This window comes from Notolabrus celidotus, chromosome 21 (genome assembly GCF_009762535.1).
Source record: "Notolabrus celidotus isolate fNotCel1 chromosome 21, fNotCel1.pri, whole genome shotgun sequence".
Taxonomy (NCBI): domain Eukaryota; kingdom Metazoa; phylum Chordata; class Actinopteri; order Labriformes; family Labridae; genus Notolabrus; species Notolabrus celidotus.
Genome location: NC_048292.1, coordinates 12,614,608 through 12,633,223, shown reverse-complemented (window position 1 = coordinate 12,633,223; position 18,616 = coordinate 12,614,608). Strand labels below are relative to the sequence as shown.

The window sequence follows — 18,616 nt, the reverse complement described above, 5'->3', positions numbered from 1 at the left end:
GAAATCCGTTTTTGGGTGCTGTGAAAGTTATCAAATTACATATAAACCACTTCCTAACTTTTTCAATCATAAATGGATGCAAATAAGCATTTATTTATCGGCTTCGCCGTTGTTTACTTCCGCTTTCCGAAACCGGAAATCCAGCGAAGACTGGCTCAGCATGCTGCATGACAGATCGGACAGAACAGTCATACTACATACTAAATTCAAACGCAGTATGTTGTAGGCAATACCTACTGCCTACTACATTAGTAAGTAGTATGTAGCAGGCCGTTTCAGAAACAGCCACAGTTCATAAACCAGCTCCTACCGGCTGCCTCTTCGGTTTCTTTTAGATTGTCCTCTGCACCACCGATCTACTCCATCCAGCAGTCTGTTTTAAAGTGCAGCGCTTCTGCCCAGTGCTCTCCGGTGCGCGCTCTGACAGACCTGCACCAGGTGCGCCTGATGAGACACCTCATGCCCTTCCGGGTAGACGCAATTCACAGCTGATTACTCGTATTTACAGATTTTTATATTACATTTTAAACAATCTAATCATGATTTAGTATATTTATCTAGTCATTATTGTAACATATTTTGTTTATTGATCCATTGATATGTTCATTTATTTATTTATTTATTTATTTATTTGTTCTGCATAGCAGCATACGTTTTAGTCATACTAAATAGATACTTATTTTTGTAAACTCACCTAGGATAGAGTAGATTTTATTTCTAATATTATAAATATATAATATAATTATATAAATATAAATATTTTTATATATTAAAGCCTAGTTAATTATGATTAGTTCATTTTTCTACTGTTATTTATTCTATTTTTACAGTTTGACTTGACAGTGTTTGATACAAAGAGTGATACAAGGAGGAGCGTATCAGTGTAACAAGATGATTTTAAAAGTGAGGTGTCGCACAGTCGGAGGATTACAAAAGGCTCTTCAGTATTTTAATTCACAGATGCACATGAGTAAAAGCTAAAGCATGTAATCTTTAAGATTTAAACAGAAAAAAAAATATTTATTCTCTTATTGACAGGTTGGGGGACTTCAAAAGGATGTGGAAACCAATTATTTCCTTCTCGAAAAAGGATGAAGGACAATCTAAGTAGCATTGGGTGGGCGGGTCGGGTGGGACAGGGAAGGACTTATTCATTTAGTTTATTTTACTTTATTTATCATTTTTGTATTTTTATATTTTCTCTCCCATTTATTGTCTTTTCATGTATTTACTCATTTGTTGCTGTTAATGTTCCAAAACATTGGTGCATTGTATAAACTAAAGATGGATGTATTTCTGATACACTGTTTGCTTTACAATAAAAATATTTGAAAGAAGAAAAATATATTTATCTTCTATTCTTATTGAAATAAACTATAAGATCAAGTTTAGATAACCTTATCTATATTGTATTTTAATCATGTTGTTGTTTGTCTGATTGATTTTGGTGTTGTATCATTTGACCTGTCATTACTGCTAAAAACATTATTCCAAAGACAATAACCATGACTGTGTATACACTTCCAGTCCTTGATTTTACAAAAACATCCATCTAAAAAATATCTGCAGTAACATCTGACTGATGTTAAGATAACATTAGATAATATAGCCCATTGTTAGCATTCCTGGCTTATTCTGAGACACTAAGCTTTTGCTTAAACTGAGTTGTCCCTGCTAATTTTTAGATCACAGTTTTCGAAATATTACATCTTATTTTAAGAAATCTTACCAAGCAAGTTTTGGCAGATTTTTTGCTTGTTTCAAGGCAAAAGTACCTTGAAATAAGTTTGTTTTCCTTGTGTTTTGAGGGGCATTTTTTCCAGTGCTCCCATCCTACAAGCCACATCCTCTGTGCCCGGGGCATATGGCTATATTAAGAGTTCTTTAACCTCATGATGTCACCAATGCACACCTGCAATTTTATTGAAATTTTTTCGGTAGCTCTGCCCGGAAATTTCCAGAATTGCTTGTTCATACATGTTTCTCAGAGTGTGAGGTCTTCACTGTCAGACGAGGGGGCTGGTGGATGTGTGGGGGGTTAAGTCTCGGGAGGCAGGACATAATATCAAAAGCACATTGCAGAGGCCACAGAGTAACAGTTACAATAGATGGCAGACAAAGCAACAGAGATCTCCTACTCCTACAGTTTTCGCCATTACAACAACTCTAAGTGTAAGCAGACGTGAAGCCGTCGTTGAATTCTTGTCTCAAAAATGATTCTGTTTTTAAACCACTCAATCTTTTTACGAATCCTGTTATATGTAACTCTTCTGGGTGAAGTCTGGGTAATCTGGGTTAATATTTCAGCTGTTAGTGTTCACACTTGACTCTCATCCTGAATCTCAGGAAGTCGGGAGTTTTGTGCATGTGTGAATACGGCTGAATTGTCCATGGTAGAAGAAAAAATTGTTTGAAAACAGCCTGCAGACTGAGCGCTGAAGACTAAAGGCTGATTTATACTTCTGCATCGCCCCTACACAGCAGGGGCTGACGCGGACATGAGCACCACATACTTGTCTGTCATTGTGTCTGTGTCGCGCAGCAATTCTCCGCCGAAACGCTTGAGGGCAGTGCGGTCTCTCTGATAGCCGGTCGCCTGCCTCTGTTTACTTTTCAACAGCGATTCAGAGCGTGTTCTGTTAATCTACAGCTGAAACATGTTGCTGTTTATCATACAGACATGATTACATGAAGAATAGAGAGGAGGTGATGAAATACACGGACGATGTGCGGGATCCCGGAAGTGATGTTAATGCGGGAAACGCAATGCTGCCTAGCGGACCAATCACAGGGCTTGCGCTCCCTGTTGATTCTACGGGTAGTTACATTTTGGAGGAGGTGCACGTCAGCTACTTGTGTAGGTCCCTGCGTAGGTACAGGAGCTACGCCGTCGATTCAAAGCAGAAGTATAAATCAGCCTTAAAGGTGACATATCATGCAAAATGGACTTTTTAATGGTTCTCTACCTGAAATATGTTTCCCTGGCATGTCTACAAACCCCCCGAGAATGAAAAAAATCCATTCTGCCCCTGTTCTGACTTCTACACCTTTCTGTAAATGTGTCTAAAACGAGCCGTTTCAGACTTCCGTGTTTTTGTTACGTAACAGCAATATCCGGTCTGTCACGGAGTCAGAGCTCGGAGCTTGTTCAGCCCATAGACTGTATAAAATAATACTGAATCCCTCCCCCGTTTTTCATTACCTGCACAAATGTGTGCTAACAAGGAGCTTAGGAGGGAGGCATGCTAGTTGTAGGCTGTCTTAATATACACAAAGGTCGGTTTTACTCCCCACGTCTGCAGATTTGAAGATCTAGTGGATGATTTTTATTTATCATGGATAAGTGCTAGCGCTAATTGGCATAGCCACATAGCTACATGTTCATAGCTGTAGCTGTAGCTGTGTACCAAGACACACGTCGACATACTGATAAATAAAACAACAAGAAACACAAAATCTGTGACCAATCCTTCAGAAAGGTCCTGCTACAGGCGCCTCTCCGTCAGGATCAGATTCTGGATCAGATTCAGAGGGTTGAAGTAACGTGATGTCTGAGCAGCCGTGTATATTCAGCCAACATGTAAACATTAGATCAACGTGCCGGAGAGCCGAGGCACATCCACTTCCTTAGGGGGCGTGGTCAGAGAGAAAACAGAGTGTTCTGAGGAGGACTGAAGAAGAGGGGTTTTCAGGCATGCCAAAATCTGATTTCAAAGTGTTTTTTTAAACATAAACTTTAAAGACATGTTTTGGGGACCTCTTAGACCAATATATATTGATGAAAAAAGCGTGATATGTCACCTTTAAGGGATTACTCTGAGGGATCACCATGTTAACTGACTGATAAGAAAACTGTCCACATTTAGTTTGAATATCCATATTGCAACTACTGCATATTATTATTAAAAAAAACTTTCCCAAAAACACTGAAGAACAGCAACAGTTATAGAATTACCATTGTATCAGCATTAACAGGGTTCAGAAACCCATCACGACAGAAGAACTGTTGCTGACTAGACTAAAAAAGTGTGAGAAAGCTGGCATCTTTGAGGCAGACACAACAACATCATCTGTCTCAGTGTCTAACTTTCTTAGACAGGACAGGATGCCTTATAGCTAGACAGACTCTCCTCCTACACATGAACAGCTTCACCGTCTCTACTTCACCGAAATAGCTGGAGTTTTCAGCACTGTGTATAACAAACTGTAAAGGTCTGTAAAGTTGCCACAGGAGATCTTCATATATGCTTAGAGAGGGTGTACAAATGCAGGCACAGACTTTAACCATGTTGACTGTGCACTGTAGTCAGCATGTATGTGGTATCTTCTCAGTCAGCATCCCTCTGTGTCCATGCTGCCTGCACAGCAGCATGCTCAGCTCTACAAATCATTGATGGGTTGAAAAAAAAACAAGAAAATTACCCGTGTTCACTTGCTCTTCATTTCAGGGGGCAAGGGACACCATTTATCACGGCAAACAATTAGGCTGTAACACCTCTCAGAGGGAAGTGATTTGGCTAATGGTGACAGAGAAGAAAGTGCTTATTAGGCAGAGTAAATAACGCTTCAATAACCTGGGGGTCCATTCCAACACTGCCATCAGGAGGAGGAATATTAAAAAAGACATTTCAGTCGTTAACATTTTGGAACAATTCTGATTAAAATACTTCTTCCTGTCTTCTTAAAATGCAGTGCGCCACCGAGCCGTGACATCACCAATATGCTGCAAGCGTGGACGGCGAGAGAGAGAGAGAGAGAGAGAGAGAGAGAGTGAGGGAGGAGGAAAAGGTCATTTCTGCTGATGAGGACTGACAGCGGTGGCAGGCTGAATGCTCCCAGAGCCCAAAAACGCTCACCCGGCTGTCAAGAGAGAGAGATCACGGGGAACTGTAAGGCATCGTCTCTGTTGGACAGAAGCAACGACGGGACGACCTGTGGCGGCGCTGGTTTTAAAAGCCCCAAGACGTACAAGTGACAAACTCGACTCTCAGTCAGCTGATGAGAGCTCTCTGCTTTCACGGCGCACAGGGAGAGGGTTTCTATCAGCCACAGAGCACAAATTAACATGAAAGTGTGGGGTTAGGAGTCCAAAGCAACATGAAAAATGGATGGATATAGGAAATGGAGAGATGCCTGAGAGCTAGTTCAGGCAGGAAACTCAACCTGCACTGATTTCACACTTGACATGCGTCTTTCTCACAAACATATCCTCCCAATATATTCAAGCTGCAAGACTCCAGGCTCCCCCTCTGCACTGTCATCCACCACCGCTGCCTTGCACCATCACAGCGCTTATACTAACATGCCCCCTACCTCTCCAGTATCCACTTTACAGGCTCTGACTAGTGGGTGGAAGGTATTATCAGATTACTGCATGTAAATTAAATCCAAGAGGAGCGATGAGATGTTCTGCTGCAGAGGAAAACATTTCAAACCACTACAATGTGAGTTGTCTGAACAAATTGTTTGATTCCCTGGAAGGTAGCAGCAACGCACACACACTAAAGAGGTCTGTGTTTAGTGATGTTAAAGATCAGGCCCAGAGGCAGAAGTCAATAGACCAGGACTCCTAATTGGTCCATAATATCGCAAACAAAACAAAGAAGACCCAGAGTAAACTCACCTGAGCTCAATGTGCATATTTTACACTTACAAAAGACAGACTACAACTGGAGGGTATCTGAGCACGAGGAGATCCCACCAGATTAGACCCCAGAATAATTACAATATAAACAGAAGGTGATTTGCCTTTAGAGACCCTTATAGGGAACAGATAAGGCTGGCGTGCTGTGTTGTGTTATGTCGTGTTGTTTCGTGTCAGTTCGTGTCTTGTCATATTGTGTCATTTTGATTGATTTTATTGTACTTGACATGCCTCAAGTACAATACAAATAGAGATGAAATCAACCTGGTGGCCATTTCTGGTGGCTTGAGTCCCAGATTAATATCTCTTAGAGGACAAAACATTGCGTAGAGAATCTTAAACCCTTTTCCACTAAGCAGTTCAGTTCAGTTTGTCTCGGCCGGCACGCATTTTGTGGCGTTTCCATTGACTAAAACCAGGACAAGTCCCCAAATTACCGAGCTGTACCGTCCCACTTTTTGGTACCCTTCTGCTGGGGTGCCAGACATACCGATCTGACCCCAGAAGGTGGAGCTAGAAACGCTGCAGTCCGTTGATTGGTGGAAAGAATCGTCAGTTCCTGTGCGACAGCTGTATTTCTCCTTGCGGCACAAAGCCTTCTCTGAAACAAAGCTTGATTGCGTTTTGTAACAAAGAGCCTCATGGCAATCACAAAGAAGAAGAATTGCTTGATGTCTTCCATTGTTGCTCTTTGTTTACAGTGTTGCGTTTTTCTTCTTTGTTGCATTTATTAGCGGGGTAAACTGTGTCGCACTGCCATGATGTCATGCTATTACGTAGCTGACGCGGCTATCGGCATCCGGCTTACACGCCACCTATCAAGTAGGGCAAGGTTGGCTGTGGAAACGCAAACTGGACGACATCCAACTTTACATATCCACCAATTCCATAACTGCTCCAACCCTCTCCACCCTGACCAACTGCCTGACTGAAATTAAATCCTGGATGCAAAAAACCTACCTCCAACTCAACTGTGAAAAATCTGACCTCATAATCATCGGCCCCAAATCCCTCACCACAACCACCAACAACTTCAACCTCCCCATCGACAATGCTTCCCTCACTCCGTCCTCACATGTTCACAACCTCGGTATCATTTTGGACTCCCATCTCACTCTGGAACAGCACATCAAGCACATCACCAAAACCGCCTTCTTCCACCTTAAAAATATCGCCCGTCTCCGTCCATCTCTCTCCTTTTCCACCGCTGAAACCCTGATCCACTCCTTTATCACTTCCAGACTCGACTACTGTAACAGCATCTTCTATGGCCTTCCTTCAAAACAACTCAACAAACTACAATACATCCAGAACTCTGCCGCCCGCCTGCTCACCCACACCCGCTCCCGTGACCATATCACCCCTGTCCTCCAAAACCTCCACTGGCTCCCTATCAAACAGCTCATACATTTTAAAATCCTCCTTCTCACCCACAAAGCCCTCCATAACCAGGCCCCCTCTTACCTCACCGACCTGCTCCATCACCACATCCCCTCCCGTAACCTCCGATCCTCCAACGCCCGCCTCCTCTCCCTACCACCTGACACCAAGCACCGAACCTTGGGGGACAGAGCTTTCTCTGTCGCCGCCCCCACCCTCTGGAACGCCTTACCACTAAACATTCGAAACTGCCCCAACCTGTCCACCTTCAAATCACTCACCAAAACCCACCTGTTTAGAATTGCTTTTAACGTATGATTGCTTTTAAATGTATTTTATTCATGTTTTTATTAATCTGTTGTTTTATATGATGTTTTATCCTTCGTGCAGCAAGTTTTTAGAAAAGCGCTTTATAAATAAAATGTATTATTATTATTATTATTATTATCTGGCGTTAGTGATCCGAGCCGTACCAAACTGTACCGATCCATACCAGACCGCTTGGTGGAAAACGAGGCTTTATTGTGTAGTGTCTAATGGTATCGTATTTCGTATAGTTTTGTTTCGTATCGTAACCATTCTAGCAGGTTTGAGACACACTGATGCAAAAATGGCTCACGACAGTTAAAAGGTACCCTTCCCGATCTGATAAAAATGTTATTCCTCTTTTTCAACCACAGGCAGAGCAGGGAGCTTTTTAGGTTTTCTAAACTGCGGTACCTCAAACAAAGGCCTGATTGTACAAGGTTCAGGTTCAGGTTCAGGTTACTTTATTTGTACCCGTAGGTAAACTTGTTTTGCAGCCAGTGAGATGTTAGGTCGATACAAAATTACAAGATAGACTTCAGACAGAACAATCTACTTAATGTGCAAAACATACAAAAAATATCCTAAAAACTAATCTAACACTAAAAATGGTAAAATGAATAGACATGATAAAATGATAAAATGATAAAAGTGCTAAAGGTTCCATTTTAAAAAGCATATCAGAAAACAGTCAACCAATAAAAACAATGGAATCACATGAATAAATAAGACAAGATTGGAGTCTGACTGTGTGGGAAAATAAAAGCTATTGCTTGTTCAGCTCAGTAACAGCAGCAGGAACAAAGCTTTTCTTGTGACGCTGTGTCCTGCACCTTGGGACTAAAAACCGTCGTCCAGAGTGAAGAAGCTGGAAATCACTGTGCAGAGGGTGTGAGGCATTATTTAAAATAGAGGTGGCTATCCACTGTAACTGGTTAGTGTACAATATGGTACAATAAGAAATCGTACATACATTACACTACAATACTATACCGTATGATTGGGTATGATACGATACCATGCTATGCAAACCCATACCATACCTTACCATATGATTCTACATTTGTCTTGGGCCTATGTGATACATCCAGCTGCCTTAACAGTATTCTTAATGATAAATGACATAAGTTAAAAAGATAGGAACATCATGAAGCTTGCTGAGGGGCACCATGGGTGTAAATGGTTTACCTGTTGGTTGACTCGGCAGTGTGAGGCTCCATGGTGGATGAGGATGCGGACAATGTCCACGTCCCCCCTCCAGGCGGCTAAGTGCAGCGGGAAGCATCCTTTGTTGTCAGCCACGTTTGTGGACGCCTCAAACTGGAGAAGCTTTAGTACCACATCCCTGAGAATGAAATATAAAAGCACATTATTCACATATGTTTGAAGAACTTCTCTTGAATATATGAACTTGATAATATTTTACTTGTTACATAAACTGGCTTAATCTCTGACTGCGAGCTGTTCATTGTCTAACAGTGTCTGATGTTAGGATGATACATGTGTTGGAGGATTATTTTATGGTTTTGCGCCGGTGTATTGGTGATGCTAGTAGTGTTGTAGTCAAGACCACATTAACAGAGACCAGGACATGTCCGAGACCAGAGTGCACCGAGACCAAGACAGGACCAAGACATTTAGGGATCAGGACCAAGACCGAGGCAGGGCAAGACCATAGACTGTAAAAAATATGGACGTAGTATCCGTGACATCACCCATCTGTTTCTGAAGAGCTGTTTTGAGACCAATCGGCTGCGGCAGCCATATTGCTGCTGTCGAGCCAGTGTGACGTAAAGAGGCGGGCTTTGAGCCTCCTAGCCAACAGCTGCAGTGTTCCCACAGGCAGCTGTGCCTCTCATTGGAAGACTGGTAATCTCAATATCTTCGAAATTGACGAATAAGAAAAAAATTCACCCCCCTCACAGTGAGAGGACATCGAGAAATTAGCTATTCAGACTACACTCATCTTTTGTACCAGGCTGTAAACATGTTTATTAATGCTGCAAAGATCGTCTTTTCCCCATTCATGTGTATGTGACTTCCGGTACTTCCGGAGCCAGCCTCAAGCGGATCCTCGATGAACTGCAGCTTTTAACACTTCTGCATTGACTCATATTTTTAGATCGGAGGTTGCCGCTTGGGCAAGACCGAGACAAGACCAAGACCATATATATCAATAAAAATCATCATGAGAGTTAACAAAATAAAATACTTCTGTTTATTTTATTTAAATTAGATTTAAATACAATTAAAAGTAAGTTTAACAGTTTGGTTTTGTCTTTGTTGACTTTCTTTTGATGCGCTGAGAGCCTTTTGACTCCCTAAGTTTCATTTTGTCATCGTTAGTTTAACTTTCACATTTGATCAGAGTTAAAACAGGGTTTATATCGCCTGTGATCTCAGGCGAGGTAGGAGGACGTACATTAATGACAGGGACACAGGGTGCATCAGCGGTGGTCTCGACCGGTCTTGATTTAAAATACCGAGTTCGCCCAGTCCGAGACTGAGACAAGACCGAGTAAAAATGCTTTGATTCCGAGACGAGACCGAGACCTCAAATATGTGGTCTCGAGACCGGTGTTGAGACCAAGACCAATCTCGAGCACTACAACACTAGATGCTAGAGTTCATATTATTTCTATGAACATGTGTGCTGTACAAATATAGCTTGTACTTGAGCTTTTGTCTTTTTCTTTTTGGTTGCTGGCAACAAGTTGACACCTACTTGAAAAAACAAACTAAACCAGGCTTGGGTCATGGATGCAGATCTAGCGTGATAATGAGTTATTAAGCTGAACACCAACAAGTTCAAGAGCAGTCAGTGTGTGGAGTTAAATTAGCAATGATTACCCCTCTAGAACGCTACACTCCCAACATGCAGGTCTGCTGGTCGTACCTAAAATCCTTAAAAGTAGTATGGGAGGTAGAACCTTCAGGTGTCAGACCCCTCTCCTTTGGAATCATCTACCAGTCAGGGTCCGGGAGGCAGACACCCTCTCCACTTTCAAGATTAGGCTTAAAACTTTCCTTTTTGATAAAGCTTATAGTTAGAGCTGGATCAGGCTTGGACCAGGTCTTAGTTATGCTGCTATAGGCTTAGACTGCCAAGGGAACTGGTGCACTGACACACTGGGATCCTATCTCACCCCCTTCCCCCCAACCCCCTCAACATTTACTTTAACTCTACCTGTCCCGTTGAAAGTTACTAACCATAGACCTTCTGGAGTCCCTGAGCTCCCTTGTCTCGTAGGTTCATTTGAGCTGCCATAGGCATCCTCCTGCTGCGGACGTTCTGGACTGCAGCTGATACAGACGTGCTGGACTCCAGCGGCAACAGCTTTTACTACTCGTCTCATCACTATCACCTCTCTATCTTATTCTCCTCTATCCCTCTTTCCAGACCCAACTCGGTCAAGGCATGATGGCTGTCTAACATGAGTCTGGTTCTGCCTGAGGTTTCTGCCTGTTAAAAGGACATTTTTCCTCTCCACTTTAACTAGCTAAATACTGAGATGTTTAATGCTCATGATGGAGGTGGGGTCAGACTGAGTCTTATCCTGTCTTGAAGATGGGTCTCTGTTCATAATTTGACATAGAGTGGTCTAGACCTCCTATGTTTGTAAAAGTGTCTTGAGATACCGTTTGTTGTGATTTGGCGCTATACAAATAAAGATTGATTGATTGATAACAAATTGACACAATTGCCTCCACATTCTCCTCTATAATAAAACAATCCCCATTTCACAGCAAGATAAAGCTGAAAATCATAGTGTCTCTGTTTATCTGGGAAATCCTTTTAGTGGCAGCTCAGTCTTAATGCCAGTGACGCTGCCTCACATTAGGAAAGCTCCAGCTGAAGTTGTCACCTCTCTCTGTGAAGAGGAAAGGTGAAGTGCTTCATTTGCATTCAAAATGTCAGGAGGGAAAAACAGCGGAGGGAGAAGGGCAGGACCTCTCGCAGGAGCAGCTCCGAGGCACTTAATGAGTGCTTTGTTAATTAAAGATTTATACTATTTTTTATAATTCACTCAGGTTTAAGTGGCAGCTGTGCATCAAAATCGCACTGGGACGATCTCAGGGTCAAATATGAGCATATTCAACTTAATGGATTGAGTTTGTGTGCAAGGCAAAAAAAAAAAAAAGCTCATGTTTCAAATTCTGTACAGAAAACATTTCAAACGCAGCTGGAATACAAAATCCCTAAACACAGCACTGCCTGTAGCCAAGTTTCCTCTATCTATATCTTAATTACCAGTTCTCTTGTTACTTTCCCACCTAAACGTTAAATCACTCCTCTGCAGCTCTTTGTGTTGGCGCCCTAATTTTCACTCCGAGGCAGCATCCTACTCTCCCGCCCTCCTCGGCTCTCTCTCTCCAGAGTTGATCTAAAGGAGGAAAATCCACATAATTGCCCCCAAAACACAGTACTAATCCTTCAGTTCCGCCAAACTGGGATAGCGGTCAGGCTTGCAGCTAAACCACACTGTGTAACGGATCTCTCAGCAGGCCCAGGTGGAGAACGGGAGCTGCACTGTAGCTCTTTGCAAATACAGATGTATAGAGGGGCACGTTAAGCATTTACAGGAATATTGTGTTTGTTAGTTGGTACTTTTGATGATATATGCAACTAACTTTGTGGCCAAAGAGAACAAGTATATTATGCTTCAGTGCCAGACTGCTAATACTGAATGGTAAATCATTGAAGTGGAATTAAATTGACTTTTATTATTTGAACAGACTCCAGATATCACACTTATCAATTCTGTGATTCTTTGTTTCATAAGGAATGCTTCTTATGAGTTTGAATTTGAAGTGCATTGCCAAGAATTGATGCTTCAATCTAACATTTGAATTCCTCCATTGAACAAAGCTGCCTTCTTCTTAACTTATTAATGCTAATAAAAAAAGCATGAATATGGTATGAATCGTGACTAAATTAAGACTAAACATAACATGGCTGACTTCAACCAAGCAGAAAGTATCCAACTTCCCTGACAGTAGTAAGCCTATCACACTGGTAAAATTCTTATACAGGAGCCACAATACAACACTAGCTGTAGCATAAAATGCATTGCACACCTGTAGCGGAGCTGAGATGCTTTGGGCTCAGGTTCTCTGCTCACTTCACGGTCATGTTCAGGACAGTTTGGTAAAAACAGAATGACTGACGACATCCTCACAGCTCCATATTTAAAGAAAAATGATATTGTGGTCTCTGTAAACTCTTTTGCTTCCTCTCTCTTTTCTGAACTTGTTTAGTTCACGTGGTGAGTAAGCATTTGGAACGTCACCATAGAGACTCAGTTAAAGCTAGGGTTGGTAGTCTCGGAAAACCAGCATGAATTTGAATGTAGCTTTTCCTCATGACTCCGTCTAACTCCTCCCCTCCTCCCTCAGAGCTCCTCCAAAACGACGCCCCCCCGCTCACATGCACGAACGCCGCTGATTCTCGACCATATGATCGTGACTGATTCAAAACCGGTCCTCACCAAAACATTCTCATAGTGAAAGTTAAAAACACAAACAAACATGGCTGCTGTTAGTACTCACAACTATCATGCTAGCATTATCCAGTTGTACTGGTGACACGATATCAGGAGAAAAGTTATAACACATATATAATACTGTAACAGCTCTACTGTTTGTTAAACGTGTTCAGTGTAGATGTTCTTAATTCCTACAGTGTTGACGGTCAGTGAAGGCATCAGGAGAGGTGTAGAGTATGTGAGTGGGAGAGAGGAGAGGAGAAGTTTTTCATTCATTCAAACATTGATTGTTGTTTTGTTGGTTGGCGTGATCACGGCCGACAGTGACCGGTTATTAAAACTCAACGTGTTCACGAATCGGCTCGTCATCCCTACAGCGTCCGGACGGACGCTACAATAAATATATATTTTCTGTAGGACTTACTGAACGTCATTAATTATTCTGCTTGTTGGGGAGAGCTTTTTAGACTCTGATCCGGACTACAGTCCTGAGCAAAGCACCTCATCAGGTCAGAGGGGACAGGCCCGAGGACGAGCGAGAGGGGCAGTAAATAGAGTCAGGGGAAGTAGAGGCAGGAGACGGGGACTCGGAGGAGTGCACGCCGGGGAAATGTACGCACAGGAGGAGGGCAGAACGGCTGGACGGGATTTGATTGGTTAAAAATTTGGGGAGCCAAAACAAATTGATTGGTTAGTGTTTTCCCAGGTTTACTCCGGCTGTGGATAGCAGTTTTTTTTTCACTCTTTTTTAGGAACACATCATGTAATGATTGCCATCAGGACATAAAGATCCTTTTAACCAGTATGACAAAAAGTGTATCTAAATCTGATTACCAACCCCAGCTTTAAGCATGTGCGACTGATTATTGCAATGGAAACATAGCTCTTAGCTAGAGTTGGCCATCTCGTTCTATTTTTGTGAGGCTATCATATTTAAGTAATAAGTAATGTTCCAACAAACAGTATAAAAGTCCCAACCCTATCAAACAGCCTATATGTGAATTTTGCCTCAGAAATTACAGCTCTACTTCGCTAACGTTGCCTACAGCCTCTCCAGCTCGTTGTTAAGCTAACTTGTTAATGCTGGCTGTCCATACTGCTGTTGTAGAATCATTTTCCAAAGCAGGCTGCTATTTTCTCCTCAAAAAAAGCTCTAAAGATGTGATACTGACGTTGGTTCCTTCCTGCACTGTACCTGGCATTGTACCAAAGTGAGCCCTTTCTGGTATGATATCTGCTCCACTTTAACCAGGATCACAGGAGTTGGTGTTCCACTGGACCCTGAACTATGTTTATTGGGGAACTTTACATGTATTTACGGTTCTCTAAACAATGCACAACTCAAATTCATGAAAGTTGCTCTATGTGGGTCCAAGAAGTGCATTGCAGTGTCATGGAAATCTGATTCCCCCCTTTTTATTGTCAAGTGGTCTTCTGAGATGAATAGTTGCATCCCCCCCTGGAAAAAATCACATATACTGTCTCAGAAAACGATATGACACTTTTTTGAAAATTTGGCAGCCATACTTAAGGCTGATTTATACTTCTGCGTCTCCCCTACGCAGCAGGGGCTGACGCGGACATGAGCACCACATACTTGTGCGTCGATGTGTCCGTGTCGCGCAGCAATTCTCCTCCGAAACGCTTGAGGGCAGTGTGGTCTCTCTGATAGCCGGCTGCCTGCTTCCGGTCCCGCTACGATCTCTGTTTACTTTTCCACATCGATTCAGAGCGTGTTAAGTTAATCTACAGCTGATACATGTTGCTGTTTATCATACAGACATGATTACATGAAGAATAGAGAGGAGGAGATGAAATACACGGCCGATGTGCTGCCGATGTCCGGGATCCCGGAAGTGCTGTGAATGCGGGAAAGACAAAGCCGTCGAGCGGACCAATCACAGGGCTTGCGGTCCGCGTCGGCTCTACGCGTAGTTACATTTTGGAGAAGGTGCACGTCAGCTACATGCGTAGGCCTCTGCGTAGGTACGGGAGCTACGCGGACCTACGGCGTAGGCTACGCCGTCGATTCGACGCAGAAGTATAAATCAGCCTTTAGACCATATCTGTGCATCTCTTACACCATGTTCTTAATATAGTTGTTTGTATTGACTTTGTACACTGACCACCTTTTCTTTTCTTTTACCTTTAATGCCTTACCCTATGTTATGTCCATATACTGTTGGTGTATTGATATGTTTGTATACATTGCAAAAGTGAAAATAAAATAGTCCAAAAAAAAAGGCTCTAAAGTTTAACTGTACACCATCTGCCAAGCACTTCCTAAAATATCTGGTATAAATAATATTAATAATAGACTTTCATTGGACGGCTGTCCTGAAATGTTACTATAAATCATTGCTAATCAATGCAGCATGGCTCCTGGATGTCATGAAGAGGTAATTAGCGGATGCTTGTATGAAGTTAAGTATGTATTTTTAAATGTGCCTTTTTTAAGAAATAAAATTACACCTATTTTCTATGTGTTCTATAGTTCTCTAAATTTGATTTACACATCAACAACTTCAACATTGTTTCATCTTGTTGAAACCAACCAAATATACAGTTGCCGTTTTAGGGTAATTTTGTAATCTTCAGTTAAAAAGATATTTTGATAAATTATCATTTGACTGTCTTGCAAAGTTGTGATTATTGCAGCCTTGCTGGTACATGATATTATCGATATCCTCGGCCCTGTATTCTGTCATACTGTGAGTCCCGCACCTTATATGCATGTAAACAAACATCTTCAAACTTCAAACTTCAAATACATAAAGAGAACCAAACACTGTACAGTCTTACCTGTGTCCATTAAGTGAGGCATGGTGTAGAGGTGTGTATCCTGAGCTGTCTGTGCAGTTGACATTCAGGCCCTTCCACATGCTGGAAAAAAACAAAACAGAGATACATTAAATGATTATTCAAAGTAAGAACTACACACACTCTACTCGGCGCCTGTCACTTGAACATTATCTATCAGCACTGATGTGTCTGTTGTTAGTTGCTGCTTGATGCTTTGACTGAGGACTGTTGATCAATGCTTTCCAGTCAGAAACATGACGCTGACTTCAGTGTTTTCATATTTTGATTCCATCTGTTTGCTTGAGTCTGTTGTCTCTCAGTTCTGCTGCACCTGTTCAGATTTAGATGCAGGTAAAGAGAAACCACACCCAGAAAATTCATCATGGAATCAACCAAGTGTGGGATCAGATGGGGGGTTTGAAAAATACGATTATACACTTTCTTTTTTTTAACATTAATTTCCTCTGAAGTGCTTCTGTAATACTTTTTTAACTAGAAAATTATCAATCATATCTTCCCAGACACAAATTAACGCCACTGCTTTGAGCTGATGAATTAATTATGTGTTGTTTCCAGTAGAAGTAAGGGCACTACTTGTGTAAAATTGTGTTAACAGCTCTTTTCAGAAGATTACAGGCGTCACAATTGCTTTGCACTCTTTCTTTTTTTCCCCTCAAAAATATTGCATTTGTTTCTTCAGTTATTTCCTCACACAAAAGAAATTTACTTTAATGTATTTGGGTCCCCAGGCGGAGAGTATAATTTCTCATTTGGGGATTCTGGCCAGAAGAATTTAAGCCCTATTTCATCATGTAGTAAATAAAGAAAGTGAGTGAGGTTGCAACGGGCTGAGAGTGCAAATAAAAGCGCAGGAAACACAATCTCAGCTATGCAAATTGACACACACAAAATACACACGCTATTACACAAAAAGAGCCCAGGGTTTTCCCAGCGCTATAATTAAACGACCTCTCCTTTTCACATGAATTCCTCCGACTCACCAAACGCGTCAGAGAGAAGTGATAGTTTGGTAAATTCCTGTCTGAGATACGGACTGAAATGTTGAGAAACTTCTAGAAGAGACTCCAGAAACAGAGACACCCAGATGATATCTTCTATTTCATCAGGGTGTGGTTATTTAATACATATAAAAACAGAGTGCTGTGTTAGAGATGACGTGTACGGAGTGGGTTGTAATAGCAGATTAGAAATCCAACAGGGTGAGCAGGACCCTGACATGAAGGGGAGCGGTCATGTCTCACTCTGAAGGCATTAGAGATGGTTGGGCCCAGTAGCACCTCAGGCTGCCCATACATCTGTGCCTGCTTACTGTCATTCATTCCTCAGTCTCAAGACCAGCCTGAGACAGACACTAATGTTTTTTGCCACAGTGTCAACAGGCAGAGATGAAATATGCTGAACTGCTTTCTGTGGATTGAGGTGTTGAGAGTTAATCACACTTCTGGGGTGTTGACAAATCAGAAAGGGAAGGGGTTCAGCCTTAAAGCTAGGGTTGGTAGTCTCGGTAAACCAGCATGAATTTGAATGTAGCTTTTCCTCATGACTCCGTCTAACCCCTCCCCTCCTCCCTCGGAGCTCCTCCAAAACTACCCCCCCCCCCCCCGCTCACATGCACGAGCGCCGCTGATTCTCGACCATATGATCGTGACTGATTCAAAACCGGTCCTCACCAAAACATTATCATAGTGAAAGTTAAAAACACAAACAAACATGGCTGCTGTTAGTACTCACAACTGTCATGCTAGCATTATCCAGTTGTACCGGTGACACAATATTAGGAGAAAAGTTATAACACATATATAATACTGTAACAGCTCTACTGTTTGTTAAACCTGTTCAGTGTAGATGCTCTTAATTCCTACAGTGTTGACGGTCAGTGAAGGCATCAGGAGAGGTGTAGAGTGTGCGAGTGGGAGAGAGGAGAGGAGAAGTTCTTCATTCATTCAAACATTGATTGTTGCTTTGTTGGTTGGCGTGATCACGGCCGACAGTGACCGGTTATTAAAGCTCAACATGTTCACGAATTGGCTCGTCATCACTACAGCGTCCGGACGGACGCTACAATAAATATATATTTTCTGTAGGACTTACTGAACGTCATTAATTACTCTGCTTGTTGTTGAGAGCTTTTTAGACTCTGATCCGGACTACAGTCCTGAGCAAAGCACCTCATCAGGTCAGAGGGGACAGGCCCGAGGTCGAGCGAGAGGGGCAGTAAATAGAGTCAGGGGAAGTAGAGGCAGGAGACGGGGACTCGGAGGAGTACACGATGGGGAAATGTACACGCAGGAGGAGGGCAGAACGGCTGGACGGGATTTGATTGGTTTAAAATTTGGGGAGCCAAAAAACGGTGATTGGTTGGTGTTTTCCCAGGTTTACTCCAGCTGTGGATAGCAGTTTTTTTTTCACTCTTTTTTAGGAACACATCATGTAATGATTACCATCAGGACATAAAGATCATTTTAACCAGTATAACAAAAAGTGTATCTAAATCTGATTACCAACCCCAGCTTTAACACCCTGCTCACTATTACGTACACTAGTGGTACCCAAACTTTTCAGCCCGTGACCCAAAAAATATAGGTACCAAAGACTCATGACCCCCACTGTCCCTCAAAGTGATTTAATGTGGCTTCATTTAACTGGTCTGCAGAAAATCAGCCTACCTATATGTGCATGTGGCTGTGTTTCAAGTCATTACATTTTCTATTTTCAAGGTTTTATTTCAAATGTAGCTACAATTTTATCAATAATTCTTACTGAAATGGGTAAAATGTAAAAAATTTTAGATAACTTATATAACAAAACTAAAAAATAGTAACGATTAGCTCTAACGGCTAGCCTTTTTAATGGGGTAACTTATAGCTGCTATTACTCACATTGAACTTGACATTTCCACTGGTTCTGTCATGTAGTTGTCAAAGTCTGTGGCTTTTAATTTTCATTTACCAGTCCTGGAGTACTGTCCAATCCTGTA

General features: G+C 42.0%; 1 protein-coding gene across 2 annotated transcripts in view; it reads right to left on the bottom strand.

Moving 5' to 3' along the window:
- anks1b (ankyrin repeat and sterile alpha motif domain containing 1B) overlaps positions 1 to 18,616 on the bottom strand; it is a 375,728-nt gene that overhangs the window by 259,379 nt on the left and 97,733 nt on the right. For both annotated transcript variants that reach the window (XM_034673234.1, XM_034673233.1), the window contains 2 exons: positions 15,619 to 15,699; positions 8,519 to 8,675 (listed from right to left, as the gene is read on the bottom strand). In XM_034673234.1, coding sequence (XP_034529125.1) covers positions 8,519 to 8,675; positions 15,619 to 15,699 — 238 coding nt within the window. The remainder of the gene's footprint in view (positions 1 to 8,518; positions 8,676 to 15,618; positions 15,700 to 18,616) is intronic.